Source organism: Lates calcarifer, linkage group LG21, assembly GCF_001640805.2.
Source record: "Lates calcarifer isolate ASB-BC8 linkage group LG21, TLL_Latcal_v3, whole genome shotgun sequence".
Taxonomy (NCBI): domain Eukaryota; kingdom Metazoa; phylum Chordata; class Actinopteri; family Centropomidae; genus Lates; species Lates calcarifer.
In genome coordinates, this window is record NC_066853.1 from 26623333 (window position 1) to 26638508 (window position 15176).

At 39.1% G+C, this 15176-nt stretch overlaps 1 protein-coding gene across 2 annotated transcripts in view; it reads right to left on the reverse strand.

Moving 5' to 3' along the window:
• Window positions 1-704: 704 nt before the first annotated feature.
• bcas3 (BCAS3 microtubule associated cell migration factor) overlaps window positions 705-15176 on the reverse strand; it is a 313902-nt gene continuing 299430 nt past the window's right edge. For both annotated transcript variants that reach the window (XM_018701002.1, XM_018700994.1), the window contains one exon: window positions 705-2369. In XM_018701002.1, the coding sequence (XP_018556518.1) occupies window positions 2221-2369 (149 nt within the window). In that variant the 3' untranslated portion in view covers window positions 705-2220. The remainder of the gene's footprint in view (window positions 2370-15176) is intronic.

Here is a 15176-nt window from a genome sequence, read left to right on the forward strand (position 1 = left end):
TTGCATAATGCTGAACTTGGCTCTGAATGAAGTGGCAGACACCTCTTGCCAGCTGGAGTTTAGGGCTTCTTTGTTCATGGAGGATATAATCTTAAATTAACACATTTTTTGGTTCCGTTTTTTATGCACTTGTATTGTTCTACAGCTCATATTATAACTGAATTTATTAGTGCATGTGACTAGAAATACGCACACATTGTTTTTAAATTCAAAAATGTTTTAGGCATTCAGTCGTAGTAAGTTATTCATTTAATTGTTTGTGCAAACTTTTTTTTCTGGCCATCTCTTCAAGTTTGGATATGTTCCATTATAGCCGGGCAAGAATCCCTTTTTAATTTTATGACTATTAGCTTATGAACACACTGATGAGATTAAATAAAGCATATGAAGAATAATCCACTGCTAATCTAATTTAATTTGGATTACTTAAAACGCTTTCAGTTAAATATTTTACTACACTGAAAAAAGAAAAACAATGGTACAGAGAGGTTTGTGCTGATTAGTGGAGAAACAAACATGCCCTTTTTGTTTCTTCACTCCCGCAGAACAAAGAGCCAAAGTCGCCCATAAAAAGTCCCTTTAACAACACTTTACTGCCTGTTAAAAAATATGGTACTAATTACCAGTGGTACTATGTGCTGATGGTCACTGCCGTGGTTGAAATCTGAACAGCACAATTAGAAGGAGTCAGAGTGAGAAAAAAAGACAGTTTCATTTCCTTCAGTTTTATTATGTTTTCACTTGCATGAATGCAGGAAAAAAGACGGATTTTACAAATCTATTCTTCCCATTAACAACAGACATTTACTCCAAAGTCAGAACAAGTCATGCCCTCATTATACCAAGCCAGGCCATCATGTCATGTAGCCAGATGTGGGATTGTGCAGTATTACTATCATTGAGGATTTTTTTCTAAGGTGACTCTGTCAATAGTGCATTTCATTTACCAAGTCAAACATTCTAGCAAGGGCAATTAAACAGGCAAAGTGTATTTAGTAAAGATATTTCTGATTATCAATCTTCTTCACTATGGGCAAAGCTAGAGCATTTAAGGAAAATACATTTTTGTAGAGATCTATAACTACAGACAGGAAGAAGATTTTGGTCAAAAGTTGCTAATGTACAAAACACAGCGTGACGGCTTCGCAAGCCTCTATTACTCTGCTCAATCAAAATTTACCATCTGGAAAGGCTGAGTGGGGAATATATCTAAATGATTTCAGAAACATATCTCAATTACACTATAAACATCTAAATTGTTTCAGCCACTTAGTAATAGTGTCATCTCATTACTGCATCTTTTGTCAAATGTAATTACATGAAAATCAAAGGCATGAAAGGACCAAATTTAATCAAAAACATTTAGTCAGAGGCCATGGGAGCAGCAACACACACGGAGGGAAAAGGAGCTGCTACACGTCACTGACTGGAATAAACATTTTTCCTCTGTCTGCGCTCCTTTTCTTATGGCTCATTCAGACAACAGGCACACTGTTAAACTTCAAACACATACAGAGAGTGATGGTGGGCTCAGGAAACAGCAGACATCAGCTGCAGCGAGAGGACGGCTGGTCTCCAACAACGTCTGTGTCAGCTAGTGTATGATTTAACACAGCAAGGTAATAAGCAGGGTTAGGTTGATTTGCTAGGCTGATACAGGTCTGTTATTAAAAATCTAATAATGAAAATAAAGGAAGGACCATTTCAAAATATTCATTTTGCCTGACCTGTCAATTTTCTGCTCTTTAGATTTGGTTAACTTGCAGTTAATCTTAGAAATTAGCTTTCAAGGGCCCATAATAAATCTGTGCAGGCATTTTCACCCAGACATGAATACAATTTGAGGGTAAACACAATCAGTTTCATTTTTGGAATGATTTATTGCATTAAAATGGTCAAATTTAATATTAATGGAAATCTGAAAAAACCACAACCATTGCTAGCTTCAGTAAAAAAAAATATCAGCCTTCAAATCCAACCCAGAAATAAAATGTTAACACTGCATGCAGCTGGGATCACAATGATAACTGTAACCAGCTGTATAAGAGGAGAAAAACATTAAACACACTGTACAGATAAACACAAATCCTAGACATGATTTGGTTTCAGTTGAACACATAAGTGTGTCAGTGTGATGCTGGGTGGACAGATATGCGGGAGGCAGGCAGGTGGACAGGGGTGCTGGATGGTGGTGGTTCTTTCTGGAGCTGAGGCGGGATGCTAGGGGAAGTTGGTGGGGAAGAGGCTGAGCGGCTGGTTCTCATTGGTGGGCAGGGGGGAGCGGTAGCCCTCAAAATTGCGCGGGATGCTGCCGCTGGTGGAACCCGAGCTGTTACTGAGGGTCTCGATGCTGCCCTCCCTCTGCAGCTCTGCAGGGAAAGATACACACAGACACAGAGTGAGAGAGAGAGAGAGAGAGACAGAGAGAGAATAACAAGTTAAATCACAGGCAAATCAAACAATTGACCTGCACGTGTCATCACTGGAGTTACAGCACTTGTTGGCTATCTACTTATTACTGCATATTAACCCTCAGTACTTTGAGTACTGACTAAAATATGTCCGTAGTACTGAAAACTTTACACCAAACGTTGGCAGTGAGTGCTCTGTCATATCTTTTGTGCACATTCTTTGATCCTGTATGTTTCTGATAACCATTGCCAATTCTTTACTATTTTATTTCATATTTGCTGTATGGTTCATGGTATGGTTTTGTACTGATACTTGTGATGAAAAACTGAACAGGATACACAGCCTTACTCATCGATAAAATTAAGGGCAACTACAAGTGTCATGTTAAAGAAGCAGAAGATGTTTTTAACTGAAGCGGTGCCAAGTTTACACAGCTAAACTATTAAGTGTAAAAGCTGAGGGTTTTTATACTTAATATGGATCAGCAATTAATGTTCTTTCAACCTTGAGCCAGTTTTTTTCAGGATTGTTCAGTCAACATAGTTACAGGAGTGGCAGAGATACAGCCCTATACTGTGTGTTGTCAATGTGTTTTTTCTTAGACAATTTTATTTCTTTTAAGAATAAAACAGATTTGGAAAAAAAAAAAAAAAAAAGGTTTTACGGTTGCACCTGAGTCCTGATGTCATATTTCCCAAATAGCTAGTGAGTGCTAGGTGAGATAATGCAGCTTATATTATTGCAAAAATGGCTGATATACAGTCGACAAATGTATGCTTGTATTGCACTATGAGACCTATAATGTAACTGATGGGTTATCCAATTACTCAATATGATATGGCCTGCTTCATTTATGGATGAATGAAAATACTTATGTTGCTATTGCTTTAGACAATTTTTCATGTTCACTGAGGGATCATTAGCATTTCAGGTCCCCTCACTTACAGTTTACTTCTAAACACAGCAGTAGTCATCTGGATAAACTGTAGGCTTGATGACAACCTGTCTGATCACCTGACTGCTTATGTTTCTTATCTTTCTGCTCTTTGTTGTAGAGATGTTGCTGTTGCAACCCACTGTTTGAGCAATGTACACAAACATATTAAAACAATTTCAGACATTACAGGAACTATTAGATCATTTTAAAATCACAGTTTCAAAGTGTACATGTCAAAGGCATCAAAGATACAAAGGACAAAAAAACATTTTACAGCATCAGGTTTAACAGACACAAAACTACTTTACAGATAAAGGTGATCCCAAAATTTCCCTTTGTGTTGTTCTGCCATGAATTACTCATCAGACCATTACGAACCTACATCCCTTGCTGTAGACTGTCCAAGTTGCTCTGGTAAGGATCTCTACATAAGGAATTTATTACTGTTATTACATGTTGTAAACCATATCTGTTGATATATGGACAGAATAGCGTGCATGTAAGTGGCAGCACAGTATTAAGACTATGATGCATGTAGTGATTTGTGACGTCCATCAGGTGCCTAGCTGTATTTAATCTCTTGCTGCTGACTGGCCGGCCTGCAGCAGTGTGCTTATATGACGGGGTATGACTGTTATACACAGATTAAAAGCAGGATTTGATAATGCATGTACAGGAGAACAAACGTGCATATAGTTACTGTTCATTACATTATCAAAGATTATGAAACATTTTCATTAATCAGACCTTCAGTCGCACATTAGGGCCAAAGAGTGATACTTGGTATGACTAAAGCATAACGACTAAAGGGACATGACTCTCTAGGCTGCATGTAGATGAGGGGTCATTCATGTGGCTGTTTCTTTTATACTTACTATACATTCACACTACTTGTACAAGTTAAATGATTTTTTTTCCTGTTTTGAGCCTGCTTCGTGACAGGAGCTGGATCAACCAATCAGTCTGTTTGCCATGTAGGTTTGACCTATAGTCACCCCTAATACCTGACAGCACATACTGTAGAAAGAGTGTGCAGTAGCTGGAATGTGCTGATCTAGTGAGTGAATGTGATGAATCGAGAGGCTGTACTGGTGGTGGCATGTTGTTTCAGGTACCTGTGTGATTATCCAGGAGGGCCAGTCATGTAATAGAGTAATAGATTATTAATAGATTAAGAATAATAATTAGTAATAAATAAAGTAATAGATTCATGACATTCATGAGGGCCTCTCAGATTCCAAAAAACAGCAAATTGGTTTGTAAGACTACAAAGAACTATTGTACAACTGTGGAAAGTTATTATACAGAAATTATTTTATTAGTATCATTGTTGTGATGACTGCCAGGTAAATGGTAGAAATACAGCATTCTCTAAAAAGTTGGCCATTAGGAATGTGAGCTCACTGTGTTTTTATTGTGTTTAATTATTTTCATTAACTATTTTTGCTAATTTAATATTTACAAATATCATAAACATTATTCTCTGTGAGCAGAAACAAGTAACAGGACTGATACAAAAGATGAGATGTATTTTTTGGATTTTTTTTGTCATTGAATATGTGTTGAATCACCAAAGACCCCCTGGGAGAAAATGAAAAGCAGCTACTGACACGATGGCCTGAAACAACATTTAAGAAAAAACAAAAAAGCATAAATACACCACCAAAATGAAAGCAGAGATGTCCTCTGTAGCTGTCTGTAGCTGTAATCTGCTGTGACCCAAAGTTTCTTTCTGGTATCAGTTTAAAACAGTTTCCACTGCCTGAGTTTTTACTGTGCCAGAATACCATGCTATAAATTCTTTCTGCTGTTTGAGGTGACGTTTCACACTGTACTCTATTAAAAAACCAACTGCAGGACCCATCAGTGACCTTGAGATGAACAGGAGGCCTAATTAGCTTAAGAGTCTTTTCAAATTCATACTGTACTGACAGAAAACCACAGTGTGTGTTTAATACGTCCTGCAGATGTTCAGAAGCTAATATGGATTTTGTTTTTGTCATGGAGGGCATGCAGGAAGTGGGAGTTTCTTACTTTAGTCCAGGAAACCTAATACAAACCACACTGTTATTATCCAGGCTAACACGCAATGTGCCACTCTGCAGTGTTATCCCAGCCTGCCACCCACCCTCCCAGCCACCTCCTCCTTAATTCCCCAACACTACAAAAGGCATAAATGCTGCAGTAATCCCAGACAGAGGTGAGGACCAGCGGCTCATTGTGCTCTGTGCTCAGACAGTGTTTTTAATTAATAGGACAAATACTGATTTATTGGATGATGTTGCTAATGGTTTCATGTAGGTTTTTATTTACTTGCATATAGATCTATTTATTATTTCCTTTTCACTATACAATGTCCTAGATATATGTGTGTGTGTATATATATATATATATCTATATATATATATACATAGATATATATATATATATTAACTTTATTCAGGTTATAGGGTTGAGAGTTAGTGCTGTGTGGGGGTAGGGTGGTAATGTAATGATGCCATCAAAGGAATGGGGTTGGAAGAATGGAGATCAGCTCTACACTATGGAGATAAACAATATACACTTTCACAACACTTTATTAGGAACACCTTTACACCTGCTTATCCATGCAATTATCCAATCAGCCAGTCAGTCTATGCATAAGATAATAGAAATACAGATCAGGAACTTCAGTTGATATTCACATCAAACATCAGAATGGGAAAAATGAGATCTCAGTGGCTTTAATGAGCTGGTTTGAGTATTTTTAGAAACTGCTGAACCCCTGGGATTTTCTCACACAACAGTTTTTACTTAAATTGAGCTAAAATCAAAAAGCATCCAGTGAGCTGCAGTTCTGTGGATGGAAACACCTTCTTGATGAGAGAGGTCATCTGGTTGGAGCTGACTGAATGGCTATGGTAACTCAGATAACCACACTTTACAACTGTGGTGAACAGAAAAACATCTCAGAATGCATAACATGTCGAATCTTGAGGTGGATCGGCTACAACAGCAGAAAACCACATCAGATTCTACTCCTGTCAACCAAGAACAGATCTGAGGCTGCAGTGGACACAAGCTCACCAAACCTGGACACTGAACACTGGAAAACACAACCTGGTCTGATAAATCTGGATTTTTGCTAAGGCACATAGATCATAGGGTCAGAATTTAGTGTTAACAGTCCAGGCTGGTGGTGGTGGTGTAATGGTATGGGGAATGTTTTCTTGACATACTTTGGGCCCCTTAATACCATCAATGGCATTCAAGTTTGAATACCACAGTCTATTTGAGCATTGTTGCTTACCATGTGTGTTCCTTTATGCCCATAATTTTTCATTTTCTAATGGCTAATTTCAGGATGATAATCCACAATGTCACAAAGCAAAAGTCTTCACAAACTCACAATGAGTTCAGTAAACTTCAGCAGCCTCGCCAGTCACCAGATCTGAATGCAGCAGAACACCTTTGCGATGTGGTAGAACAGGAGATTGGCAGCATGAATGTGAAAAGGACAAATCTGCAGAAATGAGGTGATGCAGTCATGTCAACATGGAGCACAATCTCCAGGAATGTTGCCAAAGTCTTGCGGAATCCATGGCACAAAGAACTGAGGGTTTCTGAGAACAAAGGGAGGCCCTACCTGGTAGTAGCACTGTGTCACTGATGATGAGCCCAGTGAGTGTAAATGTTGATATATGGCTCTGTAATGTTGCCTTGCTTGCACATAGCCAGCATATATGTTTAAATGATGTTGTAAAAGAACAACAGGAAATGTGATAATCTCAAACTGAGTAGTCTAATTCCATAGTATATAAACATATTTTCTGTCTCCCACATTCATGTACATACAGTATCACTGCGCACACACCACAGTGCTGAGGTTTAACGGGAAGAATATGGGTCATCTGTGATGATATCATTTTTCCAGCCATGACACCAGGCAAGCAGAGACAAGTGCTGAGATTGAGCCTCACCTTTCCTGCCCTGCACTGCACTCCTTGCCTCAATTCCACGGGCTCCCAATGTGACACCCAGGGGTTATTTGGGAGGACATACAACTATGCTTCTTTTTACCCATTAATGGCTTCTTAGCTTAATTCTTCAGCAACATTTGATACCTTGCCTCCCTGCTAACTCTGTTTCTTACACCACAGCCTTTGCTTCCTTCTGCACTGACCATGACTGCTCCCCTGCCTTCCCTGCCTTTTTGCCAACCTCATCTAGCCCAGCTGGATCGGCACTGTTGCAGTGTTATTGTAGGCACTGTAAGCTGCTGAACACCCCAGTAAAGCCCTAAAGGCCCTTTCTAGTGCTGCCTAATCCACCTCATTGTGTGACGACTACCAGCTATTCAACAAGTCTTAACCTCTCACGCCCCCAACACAATCCCCCAGCACTCTAATGTTGGTGATCTTTTCCTCTGGGGCTGATGTCACTAGGTAAAGTAATATGGTTATTTACAAGGTGGTTTTGTCCAACTTGATGTGTAGATAATGCTGTTCTGGAAGGAGGCCAATGAAGAAATGGAAACTACTGTAGAGTTTGACTGATATGGGCTTTTAAAGGATGGCTGGTCTGAGCCGGCTGATAAATATTTTGTGTCAATATATAGTAGCTTATCCTAAAAAATGTCATTTTCAATGCCAAGAATTATACATATTCAAAATATGAAAGCTGATAGCAAGATCTTAAATGTGACTATTTGGAAGTAGTGTGCAGTGTTTTCTCCAGAGCTTGATTCTTCTCAGGGGAAAAGCCTTTCACATAGTATGTTACAGGTCACAAAAATAAGTTGTTCGTCACCAAGAAAGGTTTGTGTCAAGATATTGGCATGTGTATGGCCTAATTTTGGAAGTCATTCTGTTGCTGGTGTGGGACTCTGTATAGCTGCTGACACTAGAGCTGTATTCTAGGTTGACACCAGTGGCCAGATATCAAAAGAAAGTGCAAGTCAACACAAGATACAGACTCAAAAATGCTATCAGTAAAACAGCAGTGGATGTCGCTGCTGGAGATAATGGAGGAGGTTTTTCAGGCCAGAGTCGGGAGGTGGGAGGTGGGAGGTGGACTGGTTCCTGACAGTGTTGAACAAAGGAAAATTTCAGTGTTTTTGGAGACTCATCCTTGCACAGTCCAAGACACATATAACAACACAGTGGCAAGTTAATACCTCATCAGCCAATCAGACATACAGATGGAATGGTCGGAAATGGTCCAGTCAGCACCCTCAGCTGTGAACCAGCCTTAATCCTCTTATACTTTCACACAAATACACACAGACTCGCATTCACACTTTCATTTTCATACAAACACATCGGCTAAATCTACTCTCTAATGCAGAGTACAATTTGAGTCTTTTTTTTTTTTTTGTTTTGTTTTCATAATTTCTGCTGGTTATGCTAAAACTGTACTCACCAATGCTGAGATCTGGCAACACTGCTACAATTGCAAAAGTCCAGCTGTGCAAAAACATGTAGTAAGATGATCATACACATTGTAACCTGTGTGCTCATACAACTATAGTAAGTATAGTCTGTCAAAGTTAAGCCAGAAAGTAATTCTGAAAACTCTGATGAATATTTACAGGGACAGCTTTGCTGTTCACTTTTTGTTTTCTTTTTATAAATTAGATTGACCTAGGGATTTGTTTGTGCCCTGTCTGATTGTCTGACTGCTTCTATTTCCTGTCTTGTCAGACCTCTTTTTGGTGATGTTGTTGCATTCTAAGGTTGATATTATATGTTGTTATAATTAAGCTAAGATCTCCCCATGTCTACACAGGGATGTAGAATGAGTAGCATGTTAGCAGAGCAAACTGCTAAGTGTGCAAGATGGACAACAAAAAAATGCTGAAATCCTTTTTGTGCAGACACACCGTAAGTCTAACATAACATTATTATATGATATGATGTCAAATATACTGTCTCCATGAAAATTGAAGAAATTCTATTCACTGAGGAAAACTGTGAGGTATTGTTAGAAGCTTTGGAAAAACTAAGTGGACCTTGAATAAAGATTTGTTTATCTATCTTAATTCTATGCCTTCACATTAGTCCTGACTGAACAAACATGCACTTTAACCTAATTCTAACCGCAACCAATATATGCACCTCTGCATAGGTTCAAGTGTGTGTATGAGACTAAACTAGTAGTGAGGACAAGGCAACACGACCCAACAATTTTATTTTGTGTTTCTATCTGGCTGCAAATACAGAGCAGTTCCTGTGGCCCTGACTGGCAAAGTGTCAGTGTGTGTGATATGCATGTTGTGTTGAGACTGGACACCCCCACTGACTCCCCAGAGAATACAAGGGAGCTCTTAATCAGGGGCTCTATGTCAGCCAAGTCAGGTAAGAGCCCCATCCATCCATCCATCCATCCATCCATCCATCCATCCATTCAACCCACCAACTAAACCCACCCACCCCTGGGTGGCTGGGATGGGGGCAGTAACCCATAGCTGTGGTATACTTATCCCAGCTGATTGTTTTTGTGTTTTAACTTTAATCACACCACTGGCCCCAGCTGGCTCTGATTAGTGCTCTCACATCACATTCCAACCCCCCAACGGTCTCATACACACACTTGAACTTATGCAGAGGTGCATATATATCCTTGTTTATGTGAGAAATGGTTCACATACATACTGACATTTAACCAAATTTGGGCTCTTTCTGGATGGTACCAGTATTTCAAAGATCAAATTAAACACTATCTAAAGCAACTTATATTTTTGGGGTTCAGCATCTTGCTTAGGGTCACTTCAACACTTGAACAGTAGGAGTTGGGGCAGAACCAGCAAAGCCATGGTAAAGTTACACAAACCAATGGAAAAGGCACATGGGAACCTACAAGTCTACAATGAAATCACAGATAATAATTTTGCACATGGTTAGCTGCTGCCATTTGCTAAGTGCAAACTGCTGATATTGGTGGACCAAGTGAAAGATATTGAGAATTTACTGCATATGCAGAGTGGTTTACTGCACTGTCTTTGTCTTGATTCAATCTTGTATTTTTGTATAATCATTGTAGGCTACAGCATCAACCATGAACTCTGTATACCAAAGTATTCTAGAGTTAAATGTGAGGCCATCTTGTCTGACAGCTAAACCTGGCCAAAATTGGGTCATGCAACAGGACAATGATCACAAGCACATCAGCAAATCTGCTACAGCTGTGTGTAAACAAATGCCCACAAACCTCAATGAACTGAAGCAACATTGTAAAGAAGAGTGGGACAAAGGTCCTCCACAACAATGTGAGAGACTGATAGAGTTGTACAGAAAACCATTACTTCAAGTTATTGCTAAATACTGCTGCTAAAGGTGTTTCTACAAGCTATTAAATCATGGGGTGTACTTAGTTTTTCACACATGGTTTCTCCATTTTGGCCTCACTTTTGTTAAATGAATAATGACACAGTGGATAGGAACTGTTGTGTGTTGTTTTACACCTGGGGTTAGATTTAAATTATTTTAGAACCTGGTAAGGACCAAATTTTTTTATTATGTCCTGATATGTAAAACCATAGAATTCAAAGAGGGTGTACTTTTTTCCCTTATGGCTGTAATAAATAATAGATAAAACTAGAAAACAGCATGATTAAAACCGTGGTTTGTGAGGGGCTGAGTTGGAAATAGAAGTTCAAGAATGAGGAACTTCCAGAAGGTTTCAGAAAATGTTACACATTTCAGAGTATCTAGAACCATATATACTACACTACACAAATAATATATGTAAAAATACCATTAATAATAAGGACATACAGTTGTTTTACACATGAAAGCATGTCAGCTATGTGAGATCTTGCTTTGCACAATCCTTAGAAAGCTGTCCAGTTGGACGACTGAGTTCACATTAGTGGGAAAGCTCATTAACATCTACTGGAGATCATCCTGATGGACTGTGAAAAGCCAGGCTTAACACACCCTACTGTGTAAAGGCCAGCACACATTAATGCAGCTGGCAACACACACACCACATACAGTATATCAGAATAGATGGCATGTGCAGGGTTCAAATGGAGCCATGTGATGAAAGTTGAAACCTCTTTCAGTTTATCACTGCTCAAACGCTGGGGATCAAGCTCAAAGAATCACTCATTTCTATATTCATTGACATTTGTCAGTTAACAGGGAATATTTTCACTTAAGGCACTGGTGTTAAGACTGGTGTTAAGGTTAATGCTGCAATCCTGTATTCATCAGCACCTTGGCTGATGATCCACCAGTCTACATCTCTCTTGACTAATTGCAGAGGCAAAGAGATGCTTACAGCAACTCACTAACAGTGTCAAGCCGATATACTGGCAAGTTCATTGAAAATGCATGACGGCCTAATGCTTGCCCTCCACAGGGTAAACCACAGTCAGCAGCTAGTCCCATGAATCATGATACTCAACAGGTTGTGTGATTAAGGAACAAATGAAAAGAAAGTGATTCATGAGGCTTATTCAGGCCTTTGAGCTGGGACTTTCTCTTCGTCTTCTTTGACCATATATTCTAAGCTACACCAGGTCCATATACACAGCTGGCCACAACTTTCTCAATGGCTGCTCATTAGAGAGTGTTATAAAGGGTACCAACAACAGGCTGGGACACTCCTGACACTCTATGTGGGCTGCTTTGAATTCACCTCCTAATGAAAACCTACTGTCGACCCAGGCTTTGACTGGCCACTTACCCAGAGCAGACTGACAGCTGCCTCAACACTGGACACTGTATGGAACTGCTTTTATAGGGTGACTGCTGCTCTCAGACATGGGCCAAAAGAGAACAACAACATAACCATACTGGTCTGTCAAACTGAGTAACAAATAGTCAATATGGAAAATAATGTTTTATTTTCAGATGAATTTGTTGATTTAACAAACACATTTAACTAACTAAAGGTAATTCAGCTGCAAATTAGAACATCTGAATACCTTCTGAAAGTATGGACATGCATGTTAATGCATGCATGTTAATGGAAAACTATGATTTACCACATCTTGGGTTTTATTTCCAAGTCTCAAAGTCTGTCTGTGAAGGATGTACAGTATGTATAGACTGGTGGCAAATTAAAAACCTGATAAAATGAATGGAGTAAGATAACAAATACAGATACTTCCATAGAAGTCACAGGGTTCTCTGAATGGTTTGCTGAGTGTGGAAATTATGTGAATCATATACTATCACAGCCTTCACAGTCTGTCATCAACTATCTCAACTAGGGATGGGCATTTTGATTAGTTTTTGAAGTTGATTAATCAAGCCAATTTTAATCGATAAGTCGTGACGTCATCATTGAGACGTGCCCTCCACCCAAATGAAAATAATAATATCACTGATCACTTATGGGAGATAGACAGTGCTCTCTGCCACCATCATCAAAACACAAAATGAGAAAATACCTTTTGGAAAAACAGTGCACACCCCTTCAGTAAACTCCAGAGAGTTGGAGAGCAGCACTGAAGCAGGCTTTTATTTAGCCATATGTCATATATATTCAGCCATACTTTCAAGCAGTATCTACCTCTGTTATCTCTGATGTTGCAGAGTGGAGTTTGTGGAAATTCTATCTCTTTTCCACACTTGTCAAAAAAAATGCTTTAGGGCTCACATAAGCATTTTAAAAAGACAATGCATCAACAGTAAGCACATTCAAATAGGTTTACTTGTGTAAGCACTTCATGAACAAACTGCCTAGGGTGGAGAACAGATCCCACTCTGTAGACCATTGAAATATACTAACCTGAGCACATACACACACTCACATACATACGGTTTGATGTCCCTTGACAAGCATGTTGGGAGAACCCTGTTTATGATTTTGGACAGGAGGGCTGGTCTAAGCGGAAAGACGTTGCTGGTGTTGGTGTCCACTGAGGAAACTGATGGACAGCACAGCGTCAGGATACTGTCACTCATCATCACATCACATATCTTACAAGCCCCACAACCATTCCAAGGTAAGTGCTAGATAAAGCTGCTGCTGAACACATAGAAACCTGCCCCTAACTCTACCTTTACTCAAAATAAAACATTATTCATTATGTACAACACTTCATTTAGAGTGACACAAGGGATGTATTTGAAAGTAAATGCCTGCATCTTTGGATTTGAAAAGAGAGTTAATCACAAAGGGCTGAAAACCACTGCTAAGATTGCTCTCTGTGGGTTTAAACATCCACATTATGTTGCACTTCTGGTCACTTCAAGATATTTTATATGCCAAGATTTGGAGGAGTGATGTCCTAATTATAGTACATTGTCTATTCCCAGATTTATTCTGTTCTAGTTGATAGCTTAATTGGTAGGATTGCTGTGCAAGCAATCCCACTATATGTTCCTCCAAGCCCTCTTTATTATTTCTCTGCTCATTTTTGGCACCTAACTAGTCCCACAGCATTTGTTGTAGTAACTCCATTCAGATGTCAAAATGTGTTGGCTCGATTGGGAGGCAATTGGAATTACTTTTTTCAGCAATATGCCTTGTTATGTCTGGAATATTCAGTGTTTTGTTGGCAGTTTCTCCTGCAGAAATGAATGAATGTTCAGAGGCTACAGTGGGTGACATCACAGAGTCTGAGAGGGTGTTTTAATTTGAACTAAAACTAAATTTTCACTTTTTGAAATTAAAAAAAAAAAAAAATCATCCTCCCTCATGGCCTTGATTTTTACACTTCAGACTAAATTTTTTGCTAGAATGTTGTTAAATTTGTCCTCTTTCACACAATGTAACTATCTACACAGACAGACTTATATGCTCCATGAACCTCTGAGTAGCAGGAGTACCATTCAGTTGCCCTGTAGACTGCAACACACATTAAAAACCTGATTTTGAGAGAAAAAGAGAAATGACCCTCCCTTTGCTGAATGCAGAGTCTCCAGTGTCTCACAATAAAAAAGGTATGGTGTACATATTGCGCAACAATGATGTAAACAGTTCAGTCACATCAGAGATGAATGAAATATATGACGTTTTGTTAAAATGTTAACAGTGGCCTAGGGTTAGGGTTAGGGTTAGTTATTTTTTTAGTTATTGGTTAGCTATTATTATTTCTGTCTAAATGTATTCATAGTAGTGATATAGAGACATCAGACACACACATATACACACAAACACGTGTGGGTCTCTGCCAATGTTTTTCTGGGAACAAGTGTGAAACCAGAACAGCAGCAAATGAAAGCAAACTCATGTAGGACTACAGAGCTGGTAAGAAGATGAACAAGGCTCCATTAAGCACAACACCATTGTACTGTGGGTATTTGTGTACAGGTTAACCCTGAGAGCACACACAAACACATTACATGCAAACACACACAAAGAAGTGAAGCAGTCAATGAAGCAGTCAGCAAAGGGTCAAAAGGGAAAAAGTTCAGCTGGTCTGTACAAAAGAGCAGAGTTCTTTGATAGGGTGCTTGAGGACAAGAAGCTGGATACAAAGGGCAACTTCCATTACATATGGAATGCCTTTATATACAGTAGAAAAGCTGTTTTTCAGGGCAACATATCTATCATTCTTGAGTTTGAATAAATAGCAAGTTCGTTGTTGGCTAGAAAAAGGTCAACTTTTAACCTGGGGTTTGACCTTAAAGAAATATGATTTCCTTCATTTGCTTTCATGTGAAGCAATTTAAGTTTCTTTGAACAGGTTAGATATGGGTCAAGAGAGCAGAAAATGGAAGGTTTGCATTGAAAAACAGCAGGCGAACATGAACAGCCTGCTAGGCTGCACAGTCTCGGAGACACAGGTTCTGACATGAATGATCAACCCACCAAATGTGCATAAAAATGAATTTACTGTGAGAAGTGCCATCAAGAGACTAGAAAACCATTCCTGATGTTGTGTCATATC